The sequence below is a fragment of the Prosopis cineraria genome, unplaced genomic scaffold (genome assembly GCF_029017545.1).
Source record: "Prosopis cineraria cultivar Desert tree isolate PC_DT_omini unplaced genomic scaffold, ASM2901754v1 PC8, whole genome shotgun sequence".
Lineage (NCBI taxonomy): Eukaryota > Viridiplantae > Streptophyta > Magnoliopsida > Fabales > Fabaceae > Prosopis > Prosopis cineraria.
Window position 1 is genome coordinate 7,395,291 of NW_026555339.1, and position 19,418 is coordinate 7,414,708.

The 19,418-nt window shown below is 31.3% G+C and overlaps 2 protein-coding genes across 2 annotated transcripts; one reads left to right on the top strand and one right to left on the bottom strand.

Annotated features, from left to right (window-relative positions):
* Positions 1–1,490: 1,490 nt before the first annotated feature.
* LOC129318477 (glucan endo-1,3-beta-glucosidase 13-like) lies at positions 1,491–3,376 on the bottom strand. The gene is made up of 3 exons (XM_054963267.1): positions 3,217–3,376; positions 1,819–3,114; positions 1,491–1,691 (listed from the first exon to the last, which is right to left on the bottom strand). Exons 1-3 carry the CDS (start codon positions 3,281–3,283, stop codon positions 1,657–1,659), a joined length of 1,398 nt encoding a protein of 465 aa, XP_054819242.1. The 5' UTR covers positions 3,284–3,376; the 3' UTR covers positions 1,491–1,656.
* A 12,613-nt stretch (positions 3,377–15,989) lies between these two features.
* On the top strand, positions 15,990–18,982 carry LOC129317019 (small ubiquitin-related modifier 2-like). Its single transcript, XM_054961323.1, has 3 exons — positions 15,990–16,212; positions 18,376–18,525; positions 18,634–18,982. Exons 1-3 carry the CDS (start codon positions 16,135–16,137, stop codon positions 18,697–18,699), a joined length of 294 nt encoding a protein of 97 aa, XP_054817298.1. The 5' UTR covers positions 15,990–16,134; the 3' UTR covers positions 18,700–18,982.
* The last annotated feature ends 436 nt before the right edge of the window (positions 18,983–19,418 follow it).

The following is a 19,418-nucleotide window of genomic DNA, read 5'->3' on the forward strand; positions in this document are numbered from 1 at the left end:
CAGAGGCCCATTTATGTCCAGGCATGGCTGTAAGCAATGATTAACGAAAGTCAGAACATACTGGATTGATCATTCACGCATGAGGAAGGTCTAGAGGTGAACACCGACCGATCCTAACTTGAAAATAAATATATTTTGATAGTTATTTATGAATGTTTTATGATAAATTTTATTTGAATAATTTGTAAATTTTTTTCCCTTTCAATAAATATGAACCACATAGATTATATCAAATAAATGAATGATTTGTTGTCAATAAATAGACTTCGAATATTATTTACAAAATTTTTATTATAAATATAATTCAGGTTACTTGTAAATTTTCTTTACAAGTATAAATCACATGCACCATGTAAAATAAATAAAATTTTTTTTATCAATAAGTAAATTTTAAATATTTTTTATAAAATTTATGTTGTAAATATTATTCAAGCAACTTATAAATTTCCTACCATTCCACAAGTATAAATTATGTGTATCATGTGAAATAAACAGAAGTTTTATTGTTAATATATGGACTTTAAATGTATTTATGAATGTCTTGCTGTATATTTCACGATGTGAAAATTCCGTCTTTTCACAAAAACTTAATTACAAGAGAGGTTTTAGGATTATATAATTATTCCAATTTTATTGGACCTTTAATGCAAGCATGTTAGTTCTAAGGCTTAAAATGCAATTCTCATAGGAATTAATAATGTTATCATAAATCACCGCTTGGTTCCATCAATAAGAGTTGTTAAATATTTAGTGGAAGAGTTTGTTGCTTGAAAGGATTCTACAACGACTAGCGATCCATCTTTATGAATCTGGGCCCCGTTAAATTCCTTTAGCTCCACAACGGTAGGTTGGGAATTCAAGGTGCATTCCAATTTCCAGAAAAAACATTAGCGGAGGGTCTACGAAACGACATCGTTTCTTCACATGAACAACTAACAAGCAGATAAAGTTGGTCATCCAATCGATGACTGCGCTCTCGCGTAGCGCCTACAAACGTGTTATTATCCGGACCCAACTTGAGTGCTATCATTCGGATTTTGATATGAATTATTCAGACTTAAAATATTGTTTTATATTTATTATAATAAAATTATAAAAAATATAAAAAATGTAATCATCAGTTTGTTTTACATTTAATATGAATAATTCAATTTAATATTAAAATTTTTATAATTTTCATATAATGATCAGTAAATATAATGTACTTTGAATTGTTGATATTTAAAAATTACAAATTAAAAATTTTAAATTTAAACAATATATTTGAATTGTCGATATATACAAATTTTAATTAAAATTAGATTGATAATTAAAAAATTATTAAATTTTTTAATTTTTATTATAATAAATACAAAATAACACTTCAAATCTAAACAAGAACAAAATCTAGATGGTGGTGTTTATGGTCTGAAGATGGACCCGTTACTATATATCAACTTATTTAGACGTCTCTAATGAAAAATAAATATATTATACCATATGAAGCACAATAACCAGGCTAAAATCTATACCATACCATATCATTTATGAAGATAAAAAAATGTCCGTATCACTAGGGACACGGTCTAAAATGAGTGTCAATAATATCAATGACATATACTATGAACTGAATTCAATTTCCCATCACGCTCCAATCTCTCACCTGTTTTGATCCCTTCAGTATCCCGTGGGGAAGTCGCAGTTGCCAAACTCTGCAATCATAAATTCAATTCTTAATATTTATTTTATTATTATTCTATAAAACTTTTATATAAAACCGACATGGTCGTTTACTCGTTTCAACTATACTACGTAAGCTACAAGAGATACGACACTTACTAGGAGGCTGCGTGACGACGTAGGCGGTCCCGCCAAAATCGCACGTGCCAGTGCCACGTGACTTCTTCTGGTAATAACTGTTAAACGCGTACGAAGCATGCGCTTCCAGCGTGTTCGGATTGTAACACGTGGCACCCGGTTGAATCGGACGGCAATCAGCCCCTCCTTCCCCGCACGCATAATCAAGCGCCGTCTGCAGCTTCGCCTCCGCAGATCTGCTGTTCGCCACACACCACGTCTGGCCTTGAGACGGAGTCCCCGCCGGAGCTTTGGCCACCGGAGTCTGACTCTTGCTCACATTAGACGGAGCCTTTGACGCATCCGCCTCCGTGAGTGGAATGTTATACACCTTCTGCTCGCTGGGATAGAACAGACCGTAGTTCCTCTCCGACGTCGGACCTGATTTCTGGTTTTCGTTGAACAAAGCGAACAAGAAGACGTTGAGTGGGTCCTTCTGCCTCAAGGGGGTCCCACTGCCCGTCAAAACGCGCCGTACCAAGTTTCCATTATACGACGCCGCATTGTCCACGCCAGCTCCGACCTCATTGGAATCCCCCTGAGACGGCCAACCAGTCTCGGACACCACTATCTTTACATCGTCGTATTGAAGAGCTGACATGGCCGCGTAAACGGCGTCGATTTGAGCTTCGAGGAGACTCATGTATCGCAACCCGTTACCCGAATCCACGACCCCCGGGTTCTGTTTGAACAGTGCGTAGTCCAAAGAGACTGTGTTAGAGTTTGCTTCGTAGGCGAAAAACGGGTACGCGTTCACCATGAGGTATGATCCGGATTGTCGGAGGAAATCCAACATGGGTTTGATCACGGGTTCGATCAATTCCGACTTGAAGGCTCCGGATGAAGGCGGGTATGAAGACTGAAGCGCCGAGAGGGCGATCGGTGACGAGATTTTGATGTCGAGGTTGTGTTTCGCGAGGGAAGCTTGGACGTTTTTCATGGCGGGGACAAGAAATCTGGTTGTGTTATTAGGGTCGACAAAGACTTCATTTCCGACGGCAATGGCTTCGAACTGAGTGGCGGGGTGGTAGCGGGAGATGTTGGCTTGGACCCATTGGTCTGTGAAAGACTGGTCAGCTGCGGCGGAGGAGAGGAGCTCGTTGGGGAGAGCCACGACGACTTGAATGCCGGAGTTGGCTAGAGCTGTGAGGACGTCGGAGTCGGCGTCGTAAAGCTTGACCCTAGTAATACCGTTGGCTTTGAGCAGCTGCACTACCTTGGCCGGCGGAGGAAGGTCGTTGGCCACCCTTCCGTAGTTAATTCCGATGGAACCCGCTCCTGCAAAAACAGAGAAACGAATCGAAGAAGTAAATACAGAGGCAAGAAAAAAAAACGAACCTGTTCTGTGAAATCAAATTTCACAAAAGACTGTAAAGGCACCTGAAGAAGCAGAAAAGGAGAGAAGAAAGAGGAAGAGAGAGAAGACGAGTGAAGCCGCCATTGTCATGCTCTGTTTCAGAGAGAAAAAACAGAGCAATTCAGGAGGAGATGCTGGGAGCAGTTACTTCTGACGATGATGATGTTAATTTTATATGGAGAAACAGATGGAATTAATTAATTAATTATTTTTTCCAATTTTTATATTAAAAAAATAGTAACGTAGACGGCGAAAGAGTAGGTTATGGTAGTGGGACGACGATAATGGAGGAATGGACCTAAGAATTTGTTGGGAACTGTTAATATTGTTTTCTTCATAATTAGAACCATTCTTTTGATCCTTTGTCTTTATGTTATTAGGTGGCCAAATTGCGACTCTTTAGAGTTTGATGTTTAAACCTAATTAATAATTTTCTAATATAAACATTCTATAGATATATTTTTCTAATTGGATAAACCGTAAAACTAACAAGGCTTCGACGACGTGTTCAGCGAGGAGCCAGAAGGATAATAAGCAATGACCTTATAATGAACATTTTGTATTTCATTATTAATAATAAAAGATAATCATAAAGTGATCACGAAAATAACTGTTTACAGTAATGGCCAGAAATTTGGTGTGCAGAGCTTAGACTTGATATTGATAATCATAATTTTTTTTTATGTTTTAAGATTCTAATTTTAATTCTAAAACAAAAACATCAAAATGCACGTAAAAGCGAAAACATTTTAACTGTGCTGAATTTTTGTAGAGTTAATTCAAGTCAAGTGAAAATGCAATCAGAAGAGCGATTCAAAAATCAACAAAGAAGGGCGATTCAATCGGTAATATTGTGAAATGTTAGATTTATCCTAATATCTAAAGCAGTGTTAGGTGAACCATCAGCGTTGTTAAAATTTATAAATATTCTCTTGGAGCATTATATCAATTTTAAGTTTAAAATATTAATTTAATTATAACTTCAAGTTTCCATGGGTATGATTAACAAATAATAATCGTCACCGAAAAATCTGAAATTTGGGATGATGCACTCATGCATGACATGAATATAATAACATTGTCGACAATAATCATATATACGAAGGACGTGAGTTCGAATGCGGTACGTCTTCTTGAGATATGAAATGAAGAAATTAATATGCAATATCTGAAATCAAATGAAAACACAAGACTTCTGCGATAATATATATATATATATATATAGAGAGAGAGAGAGAGAATTGAAATGAAGTGTGGTTAGCAACTGATGAAGAAGAAGAAAGAATTAATGGGTTTGAAAGTGATGAAAATGGAGATAGGATAGAGGCGGTGGGCGAGTGAATGATGATTATCTGTGGATTTTCTCTCTTGGTCGACAATCGATGATCATAGAGGATGACAATAATTTAGCCATTTCTTCAAGTTTCAACCACAATGGACACTCTTTATTGGCCTATTGTATATTTCATTTTAAAGGGCCAAGCACTATAATGACGTCCATATGGGAGCGCTTGTGTTTTAAAATGTTCTGAAATGTTTGTCCTGTTTTCTTTATTTTACCCTTATAATTTGAACTTACATGCATATAGGAATTACTTAACTAGCTAATTCATATTCTCTCTCACCCTTATATTTTAAATCACTTTTAACTAATTCATCAAGATCATGACAGGCCAGTTAAAGTAGTAAAATTGTCTTAAAATTAAACAACTTTTCATTTTTATCTTTGAATTTAAATAAAAGTGATTTGACATATACAGAAAGAGTTATTTTAATAATTGAAATAATATACTCCATCTGTTAAAAAATATAAAATATTTTTAATTGAATTTTATCTCTTAATAAAGTAATTATCTACTTTCAAACTAATTCTATTTTTTTATATTTATCCTTATTAAACACCCTATAATAAATATAAAATCATCATCAATAATGACACTTTAGAAAAAAGACAATTATTATACTTTAAAAGATTAAAAATATCTTATATTTTAAATATCTAACTCCTAAAAAATATTTTATATTTTTGAATGGAGGGAGTACTTCTTTTTAAATATGTAAAAGGGTGTTTTTGAAGTTGTGTACAGAAATACCAAAGTAATCGTTTGGGATGCGATTAACAAATAGGATGGGAGGGAGTTTAAAGCAGAGAAAGAGAAAAGAATTTTTTGTTCTTGTATTTTAAGTTATAATTATAATATTTAATTTGTATCATAATTTTCTCATTTTACCTTTATTTAGTGTTTATGAACGAAAGAATGTTATTAATTATCCACATTCGACAGTATTCCTCTCTGTTTTTTTTTTTTTCCGGTATTAGAAACTATCCCTATTAGATTCCACACATTGTGTCCAAGCAATATGGGTAATCTGGAGGAAAAAAAAAAACAAACAAACGAGGGAAACAAGGAAAATTGAGGTGATCTGACAACTAGAAACAAAACAAATTTTTGAACTAGCTAGATCAGCTCGTAATTCAATACACCCTTCATTTAAAATTATAAAATATTTTTATAAAGATTCAACTCCTCAAAATATAAAATAATCTAATCAAAAAATATTTTATTAATGATATTTTTTAATATAATCTTTTATATATATTCTCTCTAAAATATTATTTTATAAATAAATTATTAAATGAAAGATATTATTTTAAAATTTATATTTATATTTTGAAAAACAAATGTGATAAAGTGTACTTAATAAATTTTATTGAAGAATATCTTATAAATTATGATCGAGGAAATAACATGCACGGGATCTACTTTTCATTGAAGTGTTTTTACCATGATTTTTTTTTTTTTGGTACCTGCAAAACTTGAATACAAAATCATATCGTCTCTCTCTCCCCCTCCTATCTGGTTAAGTGTGGGAAGAGGTGTTCCTCTCCTTCTTTTCTCTCATTTCCCCTTCTTTTCTCAATCTCACCATCCATCAAATTTATAATTAAAAGAAATTCATTAAATAAAATCAAATCAATAGTGGGATTAGAAAAAGGAGAAAAGATAAAATAAAGGGAGGAACCCCTCTCTCCTTAAGTGTGAAATTTATTTGGTGCAATTGAATGAATTTTTCATTTATGAAATTTGAGTTATGGTATAATGAGACCCATAATTTAAAATTAACTCTCTTAACATGATTATTTTTACATATAAGTTTTCAACTTACCTAAAGGAAATCAGCCCCTTCTACGTACTTTACCTAGGTTTTTATCGTTGTTGTTAATATTATTTTGTACAATATTTATTGTTTTTTAATAATTGTTTAAAGTACTATATTTGTGTAATACTGAATCGCTCCAAAAGCTACTTGAAGGACATTGGACCTCACTAAGCCTTTTTATTTTTTATTTTTTATGACACTGTAAAATTTTTATTGTAGTATTTTTTTCGGCCGGCACTTCATTTTATAATTGGTATTTGATATATTGGTGATGTAATGATGCCAAGGGTTAAGATGGACATGGCACTTGAACTCTAAAATCTGTCACGAAATAAATTAATTAACCTAGTGGCAAGTTTTTTTTTTTAAGAAAAAAACTACATAGCCGCAAATTGGTGTTTCTAGCTGTAAATAAATATTATTTTAATTTGTTAGCTTTCCATAAGGACACAAAAAAATATTATACATTAAATATTCTACAGACCTGTCATCCAAAAAATATATTCCATAGACCTAAAAACTTAATTAATCGCTTAATGCTCGACTACACAAAATTTTAATTAATGTAATTTTATTGAAAATGTTAACATCAAACACATAAATTTGAACTAATATTTTGCAGCTTTAGACTCAATACATCCACGCAAAAAATTCAATAGGGCTCTTAATTGCATGATTGATAATTGATATGTATGAAATGGTGAATATCAAAACTCAAGGCCGTACTTAGCATTAATTTTGATGGCCTCCTCCCTCATAAATTATTTTTTCTTCTTATTTGTAATTTTCACTTTTCAGTTTCACATTCAAATTAATAAAACTTCAATCTTCCTAAAGAAAATTTTAATTTCAATAGCAAAAATTTTATCACACGATGTGCAGCTAAAAAAAATTCTAACAACTACAGTTGTATTTTTAAAAAAACTAATGATAAAGAAGATGTGGACTTAAATTTTTTCCTTTTAGATTTAGTTTTTATTATTATTTTAGGCAGTCTTATATATATATATATATATATAATTTGGCCGACGGTAGAATCTTATATTTTATTTCTTTTATCTGAATATGCAATTGATCTGTTTTATATAGATATTAAACATTGTTATGGGTTAAACATCAAATTGTCATTTTCAGCAATAATATTGCGATTGGCTATACCACAAACTTCTGATCCAGTAAAGTTGAAGTTGATGTATTATATAGATTTTTGTTGGAGGACAACGATGCATTATGTCTGTATATGATTTTTTTTTTCACGACTATATTATATATGAAAATGTGATAACGTAAGCAAACAAAATGTGACCTTAATTGTTGAGCAAAATATAATTCATGCTATTTTAATATCCGTCCATTAGAGGGTAATATTTTGATCATCGTTAATAATTGAACTATTTTAATATTTTCTTTAAAGAGAAAGCATTGAAACAAAAATTAATAAAAAATTCTGGAGGAAATATTTATACATCCATTATATATAGTAACGACAGTGAGATTTAAACATTAAATTTTCTCCTTCAAATAATAAAAATAAGTAATAAGTAGTACTTAAAGTTGTAATTTCAATTTTTTGATATGATCAGAGTGTTTTGAGTTTATCATCATCTTATGTTATTGGATTACACCCTTGTGAATTGAGTTAACTGGTTAAGTGAGCAAAGGACCAACTTAAATTAAATAAATATTTATTTTATTAAAAAATTATGGTGGCAATGGTTTCTTGAAGAGAAAACAATTAGGTCTTGTTTGATATGATTGAAGATTTTTTTTATGGAATCAGAATAAAATTAAATTATAAAAGTGTGTTTGGTATGAAAATAAAATCCTAATATAATTTTCATTAGCACATATACTTAAAATATGAAAAAATTAAATTACCCTTTTTTCTCAAAATTAAAAGGAAAATATCAATTAAAAATCATTGGAGAAAATTTATATTAATAAATGATTATCTGTTGTCAAAATTAGAATAGATACTTGTTGATTCAAGTTAATCTTTTATCAAGTATTTATTCAGCTTTTAATAATAGTCCATTCAAGGTTTTTTTTATTTAAATTTTAACAACAACCAGTACTTAACTAATATAAATTTTTTTTAGTAGTCTTTTATTATTATTTTTTCAAATTAAAAAGATCTCCTCTCTCGTAAGTAGACATGAAGATGAAGGTAGTAGGATTCACCAAATAAATTCCAGATAATTAAAGCAATTCCACGGTCATTATAATGAAATTGTATTTTAGCATTTCTAACAAAATTAAAATTTTTAAAAATTATAATTCTTACATACCAAACATGCCTAAATTAAAATTTTCTTTTTAATTTTATCTATCAATTCAATGGTACCAAACATGATAAGAATCCTATAATGAAATATCGGAGGAGCTTCGGCATTTTGAATATATGATTGAAAAACTGTCCCTCTACTTCCCTCATATTTCTCTCTAAGGTCCTGCATGTGGTATAAAAAGAAGTTTTATCGTGATCAGAGATATGTTTTTAGATATTCTAAATTTCTACATCTCAAGATGAAAATTCCTCAATGATATCAAAAAAAATTCATGTCAAAACTTTAAAAACGAATTGTATGTTTTTAAAACGCAAATAATAATTTAGTGATACGATTATTGCGTTTAATTAAAGAATTTTAGTATCATTATCAATATTATAAATCAATTTTGTTTAAACGTCATTTTTTTTGCCAGATATGTTGATGTTTCATGTTAACCCCGGGAAATTGGTTTAACATTATTGTAGGCAAACATGTGATATGTTGTTTTCTTAAAAACCAGAACATGTGATATGCACTATTTTCTTTCGACGCATCATGCGATAAACAGTGACATGTATTGATGATAATGTTATAAACTTAACAAACATATTTTCTACTATATATTAGATAAATACTGAGATAATAAATGGAATTATTGATGGTTTATAAATTAATAATCTTGGCGTTGGAAAAAAAACTAAATGGTTTGGCATAAATTTTATATCTAGAACATAAATAACCAAAATTTAAATTCTTCAACTTATTTTATATTTTATCTTTATTTATTTTTGAACGTATTTATATCTTCACCTTGTTTTACTGCTTTGATGTTACTTCAATTTGCAGCATTTCCTCTGTCCCTTTTTGGCTAACCAACTCTAGCTGAGATGTCATCAGACTCGTTACAATCCTCCGTACAAATTGTACGGTAATTCAAATAAATGAATAAGCATGTGAATAAATAAAAAATAAAGAAAATGTCATTTGGCAACTAAATCAAGGGATTAAAATTGATTGAGATGTAAAGAAATTGACTTGAAAGGTGATTATGTTTATGCGATCAAAACAATGTGCCGTTGATTTCTCTAATCACTGGGCTTGATTACATTTATATATCATAACGAATGTGATCATGTCAATTAGCTTAATTAATCAATAAAAAATGTAACAAAACCGGCTTGCCTTGAAATGAATAGAGAGATACAGATAGATTTGGTGACAGAGTGACAAACAAATAAATCTCAGAGGTTGACCTTGTGGTTTGATGTGGATGACATTGATGTGGAAGAAGTCGAAGAAAGCAAGAAACAAAGAGGGGATAATGAGTTTAAAAGCTTTTATTAGGTCAACTTCCTACGACAGCAGCAATAACAACAAAGTTGAATTGGGGATCGTGTCTGTGTGAATATGATCCTCAATGTCAATCTCAGCAGCTCGAGTTTTTGTTGAGGGAGGTCGGCTTAGCAGTTCAGATCTGTTCACCCAACACACTACCAAAACCTGAGTTGCTTTTGGAAAGTCATGATTCAGTTCTTTCAAATGTTGAGTTCAAATTTGAATACCAAATGAAAACGACCAGAGATTTCTAAAACATAACGCGAAAAGTGAAAACTAGCAAAAGTTAATTAGCCTAGAAAGAATTGTTGCAAGTAAGGCCTCAATTATTAAGAGATGATCTTTTTTTAACTAGCCGTTGATCATGAGATGATCTTTTTTTTTTTTTTTTAATGAACAAGCTGGGCAAAACCTAGACAGAATCAACTAATTAGAAGAAGAAACAGGATCTCGACATAGCCACTCCAAGCGATCTCTAGGAGGTTCCTCAAGCACCTTGTACCCATGATTCTGAGTAGAATCAAGTGATCTTTTCATTTGAGAATGAATGCCCATCAAACAATGACTTAATGTGTAGATGAGTAATTCCAAGACTTAATTGAAAATTTGGGCTATTTGTTTTAACTTATTTCATGAAAAATTTACTTTTTTAAAAAAAAAATATTTTGTGAATTTTTAAGATGTTTGTTTAAATTTTTAAAAATAATTAGAATCCTAAGAAAACATATTTTTGATTATTTCAAAGTAACTTTTGAAAATAATATAATGCGATAGATGAGAGAGAGTATTTTAAAGAGGTAGGATACACGAAAATATTATAAAGTTTTTAAATAATATAATAATAAATTATTTTTATAAAATAAAAATCAAGAAAGATATCATAAAATTTAAAAATAATTAATTAATAATTACTTTTTTATTATAATTACATATAAAACAATGTCTACTTTTTAATAAAAACCAATAAAAAAGAGTGGTTGGTAATAACTGGGAAGAAGTAAACATGGAAATTTCAGATTACCCTCTTGACTTGGGAGCAGATAATTGAAGTTTCTTTTTACTTGAAGTGACCGATTTTACTTACCCGATAAAAATTTATTGGTAATGGTTTCAAATACCAGTGCCAATAAATATAAGCTAAAAGTGTTAAATAACATAATTGTAGGTTTAGAAGTATATAAAATTTTAAATTTATTTTTTTATAGCAATCATTCTCAATTTTTAAAAACGATACAATGTATTGGGTCTTTATTTATAATTTTTTTTTATTTTTTGTAATATTTTCAATTGGTTTATATTATTTTTTAGTTTGTTCAAAATTAATTTTTATTAATAGTAGTAATTACGTTACATCATTTTAAAAAATTTAGAGAAAACATTGTAAAAAAATACAAGTTAGGGTTTTAAACACAATTGTAGACTAAATTGTTCAATGACCCAAGTTAAAGAGAGGTGATTTGACTTCAATTAGTAATTTGGTTTTAATTGGACCACAATTTCAAATTTTGAAAGAAGTAAAAAAAAATTAACACTATTTATTGATTCCTATGGTGATAATAGTCGATTGTCTTTTTTCCCCCACAAATAATCGTTCATTGCCATACCAAACTATGACAATGGGTATTATATTACTATGCTTTCAATCCAAAAAGAAACATTAAAAAAAATAAGGATAAAGGGGTAAAAATACCTATAAAATAGTTAGTCAAGGGTATCTAGTATTATAATGCAAGAAAAAGGATAAAAATACCCATAACGTTATATGAGTGAGTGCAAAAGTAATCAAATCTTTAAAAACGCTGTTAACTTTGACTGTTAAATGTTGACTGTGCATGTTATGTGTTAGTCTTTGCTGATGTGAGCTAATAAAGGGGCAAAAATACCTATGAAATTATAGGTCACGAGCAAAAATACCTATAATGTTACCAGAGTTGGTGTAAAAGTGACCAATCTATCAAAGTTTTTAAATGTTGACAGTTTAGTTGACACCTAAGCAAAAGTTAACTATTTTTCTTTAATATAGATAAATAATATTCTCAGATGAAATTATCTAGAGGTCAATCAGTCATTGTATGAATATCATGTGAAAAAAATATCGTTTTGACCAAATATCAAATTAAATCATTTTTTTTTTGTAACAGTGGCAAAAACCATTTGTAAATTTTGAACCTATCATGCATGAAATTACTTAAGGATGTGACAATATTCTTAAGGTGGGCAGCAGCATGGGAGGTGTGCTCAATCTCAATTTTCAATTGTATACAACCTATCTCACTCTGTTAAATCTCAAATTTTGCATACAAGAAAAACGAGTAGAAAGGGAGGAAGGAAGGGGGCAAGAGACGTGACGATGGAAAAAATCATGTGGTATATATTTTGATGGATTGATTATTATTGCACCTTCTAAAGTAACATTATGGGTACTTAAATGATGATTGATCAATATCCGTAAAAGTTCATCTGCGAATATTTTTTATCTACATTAGTAAAAAAAATAGTCAAATATTGCTTATGTATCAGCTAAACAATCAACATTTAAAGGCTTTGATAGGTTTGTCACTTTTGCATAAATTCTGATAACATTGTAGGTATTTTTGCTATTAGCCTATGAATTTGTGAATATTTTTGTCTTTTTATTAGTCTACATCAACAAAAACTGATACATAACAAGTATAGTTAGCATTTAACGATCAAAATTAATGGTGTTAGGTCAAAATTAATAATTTAATCACTGTTGTATTCGTTTATGTAATGTTATGAATATTTTTATCTTTTTTCTCACTTTAAGATATTGATTTTTCTTGATTAACTATTTTATGAGTATTTTTTTCTTTTTACCAAAAAAAAAAACAATAAGCAAAGAATGAAAAATAGAACTTCTTGTCGGTTTTCTAAAAGGGGCATATTTCAACCTAATCCAAGTAACCCACAAAGAAAAATAATAATGAATCAAAAATTACAATTTGGTATGGGGATACTTCGGGTCATAGTTGGTAACCAGGGTCTAAGATTTAAAATTCTTAGATGGTGGCTACTTAACCTAACATTAGGCTAATAGGTTGATGAATAGAATTATTCTTTAGGCAAACTTTGTCAGAAAGCTAATTTGTTTTGCAAATGATTTTTCAAGTGTTATCTTTATGTCCCAATTATACATTACAGGAAGATATTTAAATATATCAGATTGTTGATTGAGTCAGTAATTTGGACAGCCTAAACTTATTTGAGCTAAACTCAATTACCTATAATTGATGGGCCCTACTTGACATGTGAAACTATTCATTTTGACGCGACAGAAAATACATTTGGCAATTGGAAATTTGTCACTTACGAAATTCACACAATTGGAGGGGAAAAAAAACATAATAATAAGTCCCGTTTGAAATAACAAGCATATTATCATAATTATAATTATAATTATATATATAAAGTGTGTGGATTGTAGCATGATGAATAATCTTAATATAAAGACGCAGGACAAAATGATTAGGTCTAGTTTGTGTTGAGTATTTGGCTAAGGAAGCATCTTTGTGTTGGCAGTGAAGACAGGCAAATGTCTACAATATGAGTGGCGTGTGCACAAGGCGAACGTAGCGTGGGGCTTTTACTTCTACATCTCTATTATTGACTTTATTGCTTTTTTCACATTATTATTTTCATTTCATATTTCCCCTCTTTATTTAAGCCTTATTTATTGCCCACCCATATCCCATCTTTATCACAAAATTAATCACTAACAAGCCTTTTTTTTTTAATTGAAGTTAGCATGAATGATAAATGTTAAATGGCCTAGGATATGTTTGGATAATATTCAAACTGAGATTTAAGTGGCTTGAACATTGGGTCTTGAAAGCTCACTGGAAAGTTAGAAAAGATGCTTGGATAACAAAAAAATCAAAAGAGCTTTTGATCCTTGCTCATCTACATAGAAGTTAAAAAAACGCGATTCTAGCTTCTGTAGGGCTTTTTAATAAATAAATATTCAAACATAAATTACGTTATTTTTGTTGACTTTTATCCTAACTTTTAATTTACAAACCTCCATTTATTTTAATCTGTGTCTTAAATTCTAATTCAAACATACCTTTACACTCTCTCATGGCTTTGGCGCTTCTAACCTTTTGTTGTCCAAGAAGGCTCTTTTTTTTTTTTTTTCTGGGTGGGTATTGAATAACTTTCTTTTGAGCTGGGCTTCTTATAAATCTAAAGAAAAATAGTTTTTTTTATTCCAAAAAAAGAAAACACATTTCTCTACAAGAAAGAGACATAAAATTAAAATAGAAATCCATGGGTCACACCATGCTTGATTTGGTCCGAAATTCAGGCCCACTGAATTGGTTGGTATGTCCGTCTTACCGGCCATAATATTGTTTTCAGCCTCTCAGTTTTTTTTTTTCTTTTTGTAAAAAATTGTTTTTAATCTCTCAGTTATTTATTTTTCAAGATTCCGTCCAGGTTTTTTTTTTCTGGACCGACAAATCCCGTTCAAAAATAAACTTTTATTATTCTGATACTAATTTTCGGTAAAAAATATAATAAGTAGTATAAATTTCAAAACAGAGCATACATATGACTTTATATATAAAAATTTAATTCATTAATTCATACCCCGTATCTTTTAAAGAATTATATATTTATGTCATCAAAATAAAAAATCCACCAACAGCTATTGATTTCAGTGAAAAAAATTATGACCGTTTAATGATGAAAGCTCGAATTCATGTTTGTGTGAAGGCAGTAATTATTTTCAATTGTACTATAAATATTCATTTAAAAGAATAAATAAAAAAATCACCCCAGAACAAACATTTCAAAAATATGAAACGATGAATTTATTATATCTTATTCTTCCCATGCTAGCCTCAATGTCCTCTTTTAATTGAGAGTTGGATAAATGAATTATAAGTGAACTTGCGAGCTAGCCTACGCAATTTATAATTTTGATAGGTTGAATTGGGCTAGCTTATTTTCTAATAAGTTAGGATAACTTAATTCAACTTGGCAGGTTGATGAGTTTGTAGGTTGGTAATTTTGATTTCTTTTTTTTTTTAAGATTTAAAATTTATAATTAACATATTATTTATATTCAAATTAAATCATTGTTAGACAAATTTCACCCAATAACCTTTATTTTATTGCCACTCAAAAATATACTCATACCGTTATTTTGGTCAAATGGGCTGTTTTTATATTTTAGGGTCATTGCTTCGAATCCAATTTTTCTAATGTTTATCAAAATTTGAAATTTTCTGTCGTGCATTCTTGAAAGGCAGTGGCACTTCAAAAAAAGTTTAGAAGCCAAACTTTTTTAACTTAGATGTCCCATTGAAAGTAAGCTTGAATAATAAAAAAAATTAAAAAAACAAATGAGAATGAAATCGATAAAATAAAAATAATTAGAATTAAAAATATTTTTTGGTATCACAAAAAAATTTAAATGTAATTTTGATATTATTTTTACCTCGTTCCTATGAATTATGAATAAAATAGAAAAAGGAAGTTAAAATATTAAAAAAATTCTACTATATTTTTACTATTAATCATCTTTTTCTCTAGAGTTATCTTTTTCACTAAAAAAGAAAACATGAATCCATATTAGTTTTCTTAACAAATTTATATTGTGATTTCAATCAATAAATCTTCTTAGATTAACAAATAATATATGCTCAAAATATTTTTTTTTAAAAACTAATAAATCATAGATTTACAAAGCAGAGTAAAAATTTCATTTGCAAATTATAAATTTACATTATCTTTTAAATGTAAAAAAAATTAGGAATCATAAATTATAGATTTGAATTATAATAGATTTATACAAAATATATTGTAATTAAAAAAAATTAAAAAATGGGCTAGCTGCCAGCACGTTCTAGCCTGTCACTTTTGTGGGCTGAGCTAACCCAACTTATTTTGAAATGGGCCCATATTTTCAATTCAACTCGTTGGATTTGGCAGGTTAAGGTTAAATGAGTTAGTTGCGGGCTCAACCCGTATTCCTGCTGTAGACCCTCATCCATCCCTCTATTTAACTCCGCCGGCGCAGGGAGCTCACAGAATAGGCCATCAGTGAACTCCGTTCGCACCGAACGTCGTTGTTGCGGTGACTGTGATCGGAGGCGATCCGGTTTGTTGTTGGAGAGTTCCGTTGGTTTTTGAAGTCCGAGTGAGTAGAAGATGTCAGGCGTCTCGAACGAGGAGGATAAGAAGCCCACTGATCAGGCCGCGCATATCAACCTCAAGGTTAAGGGACAGGTTTGTGCTTGATCCTTTTTATGCAAGCTTGATTTTCCTTTCCCTTGGCATGCTAACCGAGGGTTTTGGGGGCGGCAGTGGAATCCAGGGTTTTCTTTTTCTATTTAGGGCCGTTTTAAGTGGAATCATTAGACTCTACTATTTTAGCAATCCCACCTGATTCTTTGGAACTGGACATCCATGAGTGCGACTAGTGGTTTCCAGTGGGGTATATACTATTGATAGAATTCCCTACTCTGTACGCAGACGCATGTAGGCTCTATAATTCGCAAAGGGACAATTTTTTAACTGTTTGATCAATGTGTCTGTGTGCTTTTATTGTCAATTACATCTTGACGAGAGTGAATTGTGGGGTTTGTGTCTCATGAATTATGAGGCAGAATATTATCCATTTTTTACGGATTGTGCTGAGAATTTAACTGTTTGGCGTGAGCTCTGAGTTCAGCGAGGTTTTTGCGTACGGTAAATTTGGGGGTTTCTTAGGGAGGAAACAGAACGGACTGGTGTTAGACCATTAGTTGGCAAGAATTTTTTTTTTTTTTTTTGGGTTGGGGGCGGGGTCGGGGGGGAGGGTTTAGGGGTAAGTGGAATGGCGAGAAATGGTCTCCCAACAGACCCAAACTATCCTTAGTAATTATGAATTAAATTTTTTCCGTCCCTCCAAAATGGGGTCGGTCAGCAAATGATGTTATAATATAACACGTCCTACAATAGTTACCATGCATTTCTCCTCTTGTTTTCTCCTTTTTGCTGAACAGTTGTTCCTCGTCTTCCTACTACAGCAAGTTGTCATTACGTTCTCTCTATAGCATCAAGCCACGAAGATTAAACAATTTCAAAAGTTTACTACCCCTAGATTTCTGTAATTTATTTTGAGCTTTGACTATGGTTAAGGCTTTGAAAAAGAGATTATACCTTATGATTAATGATAAAGAAGACATAACTGATACTGTATACTTGCTAGGCAAGTGCCTTGGTCGTTTTGTTTGGGGGACCTCATTGAGGCGCCTTTGTGTGTTTGGAAACAAAAAGGCACACTCTAGGGATTATTGTATGGTAAAATAGTTAGATTAAAATATTATTTAGTTATTTGATAATGGGCATGAAAACAATGGAATGCACATAACACGACTGCTACACCTATTTTTTGAACTGTAAAGTTAACCAGGTAACTTTTATACTTTGACATATAGTATAAGTAATGACTTTATATAAGTGTATTTAATGTCATTATGGTCATGACTAAATGATTATTATGCTTGTGTAGTGATGTTAGTGTTATTGATGACCGTTATCGTTTAAGGTTTGATAATGATTATGTTTGAATGGTTAATTTATATGTTTGCTGGTTTTAAATTTACATTTATCTATTCTTGTTTATTTGACATATTTCCTTTCTATTTTGTCCTCTTGTTTCGCTTGGGTGTGCACCTTCTTTGCACTTCTTTGAGTTGATTAAGAGGTTTATCATCTTTGGAGCACCTCTCGCTTTTGACTATGGTTTTTGTTTATCATAAGGAAAACAAACTTAGGCCTTTAATCTTCTAGAGGATGTTCGAAATTGACTTTTCATCTTCTAATCTAATTTTGTCCCACTGTAATGTTTGAATTGAAGTACCAAATGCTGCGCATAGATTAGTCATAATTTTTGTTGAGAAGGGTAAAAGCTCTAATTGTGAACTTGGCTTTGAAGGGAGCATAGCTATGGGGTTAAGCTAATTGGTAATTATGTACTTTGAAGTGTAATTTTATGTTTTGGGATTAGGGAGATAGCAGTGTGTCTGAATGTAATCTCATCAAGCTCAGCTCAAACCTAGCTTGGTGCCATATGGGCTATTTGGTTTGTGGTTCATGTTATTTGATTTGTGATTTGTCAATGCTAACACACAAGAGAAAAAAGGGAAGAAAAGGTCTGGCGTTGGGTCTGTGTCAAGATGTGCAGATCTGGTTCAATTCTTGGAATCATGTTTATCAAATATCAACCACCTAATGTTTTACTCCTCTCAAGCAAAACATGTAATAATGGATCGTGTCTATCCATGGTAGTTGTCATTGCCAAAATGTCACCGTTCTTGATATTGCTTCCTGTGTGTTCTTGGGAGTCAGGATTTGGTTGCGTCATGTAAAATTAGCATCATTTTTCCTCCCACTTTGATGTTGTAGGATGGGAATGAAGTCTTCTTCAGGATTAAGAGAAGCACTCAACTGAAGAAGCTCATGAATGCTTACTGTGACCGACAATCAGTGGATTTTAATTCCATTGCATTTCTATTCGATGGTCGTCGCCTTCGAGCAGAGCAGACTCCGGATGAGGTCTGTGTGTATTCCTTTGCCTTCTCATGTTCATGTAAATGCCGCTCATATCTTGATAACTATTGACTATATTATAGATTTTTCTCATTAAAATTTGATTGGGTGCAGCTGGAAATGGAGGATGGGGACGAAATAGATGCCATGCTTCATCAAACAGGAGGTGCTGTTGCGTAAGACGCTTCTTCAATCAGCCTACTACTATAATACAGCTCTTGCTTCTTGAGTTTGTAGTGAATATGTTTTCCTTGTCAATATAATTACTAACTGGTTTCTAGTATTGTACTGGTGAAATCTGATAACTTATGGGATGCGTAATTTTTATTATCTTTTGTGTCTCTGCGAGCAGCGGATGAAATGCTTGTTTAAGCTTGCCTTCTCATCCTTGTGATGAAGGATATCGTGGATGCTGAATTCTTATGCTTGGATATGTATATATGCCAACTTTGTGAGCTGTTAACTGGTTTTGTTTGGTAAGAGATCTCTTGTGTAGACGTCGTAGGGCGTAGAAATTTATTTATTTTTGGAAAATATGATACATGGTGCTTAGGAATTGGCTAGATGGAGCTGGTAATTCAAGTCTGAACCTGTTTTAAAACAAGTTAGGATTAGGTTTAGCTATATGGAACTTTTTAAAAAGATAGAATATTTTAAGTCCGATTTGAATAAGTTTAAGCACTAGAATTTTTGGCGTCATATGTACGTAGAGTCAATAATTTTGGCCAAATTAGACAGGGTTGCTCGAACTTGTTGAAAAAAGTTAGAGATGTGTTTGATTATATGAATTTTTTTTAAAAGATAAGATATTTTAACTTTTAAACTCGATTTGAATTGAGTCCAACCTATTTGAATCACCGCTATTGCTAGACATGGTTGTTGACTTCACTTGGTGAGTT

Bases quoted from the DNA above. Each gene is read 5' to 3' on its own strand.
- LOC129317019 (XM_054961323.1), top strand. From the start codon at position 16,135: ATGTCAGGCGTCTCGAACGAGGAGGATAAGAAGCCCACTGATCAGGCC. The intron at 16,213-18,375 runs GTTTGTGCTTGA...TTGATGTTGTAG, and splicing joins ACCTCAAGGTTAAGGGACAG to GATGGGAATGAAGTCTTCTT. The intron at 18,526-18,633 runs GTCTGTGTGTAT...GATTGGGTGCAG, and splicing joins CAGAGCAGACTCCGGATGAG to CTGGAAATGGAGGATGGGGA.
- LOC129318477 (XM_054963267.1), bottom strand. From the start codon at position 3,283: ATGACAATGGCGGCTTCACTCGTCTTCTCTCTCTTCCTCTTTCTTCTC. The intron at 3,115-3,216 runs GTGCCTTTACAG...CTGTTTTTGCAG, and splicing joins CTCCTTTTCTGCTTCTTCAG to GAGCGGGTTCCATCGGAATT. The intron at 1,692-1,818 runs GTAAGTGTCGTA...TTATGATTGCAG, and splicing joins CGTCGTCACGCAGCCTCCTA to AGTTTGGCAACTGCGACTTC.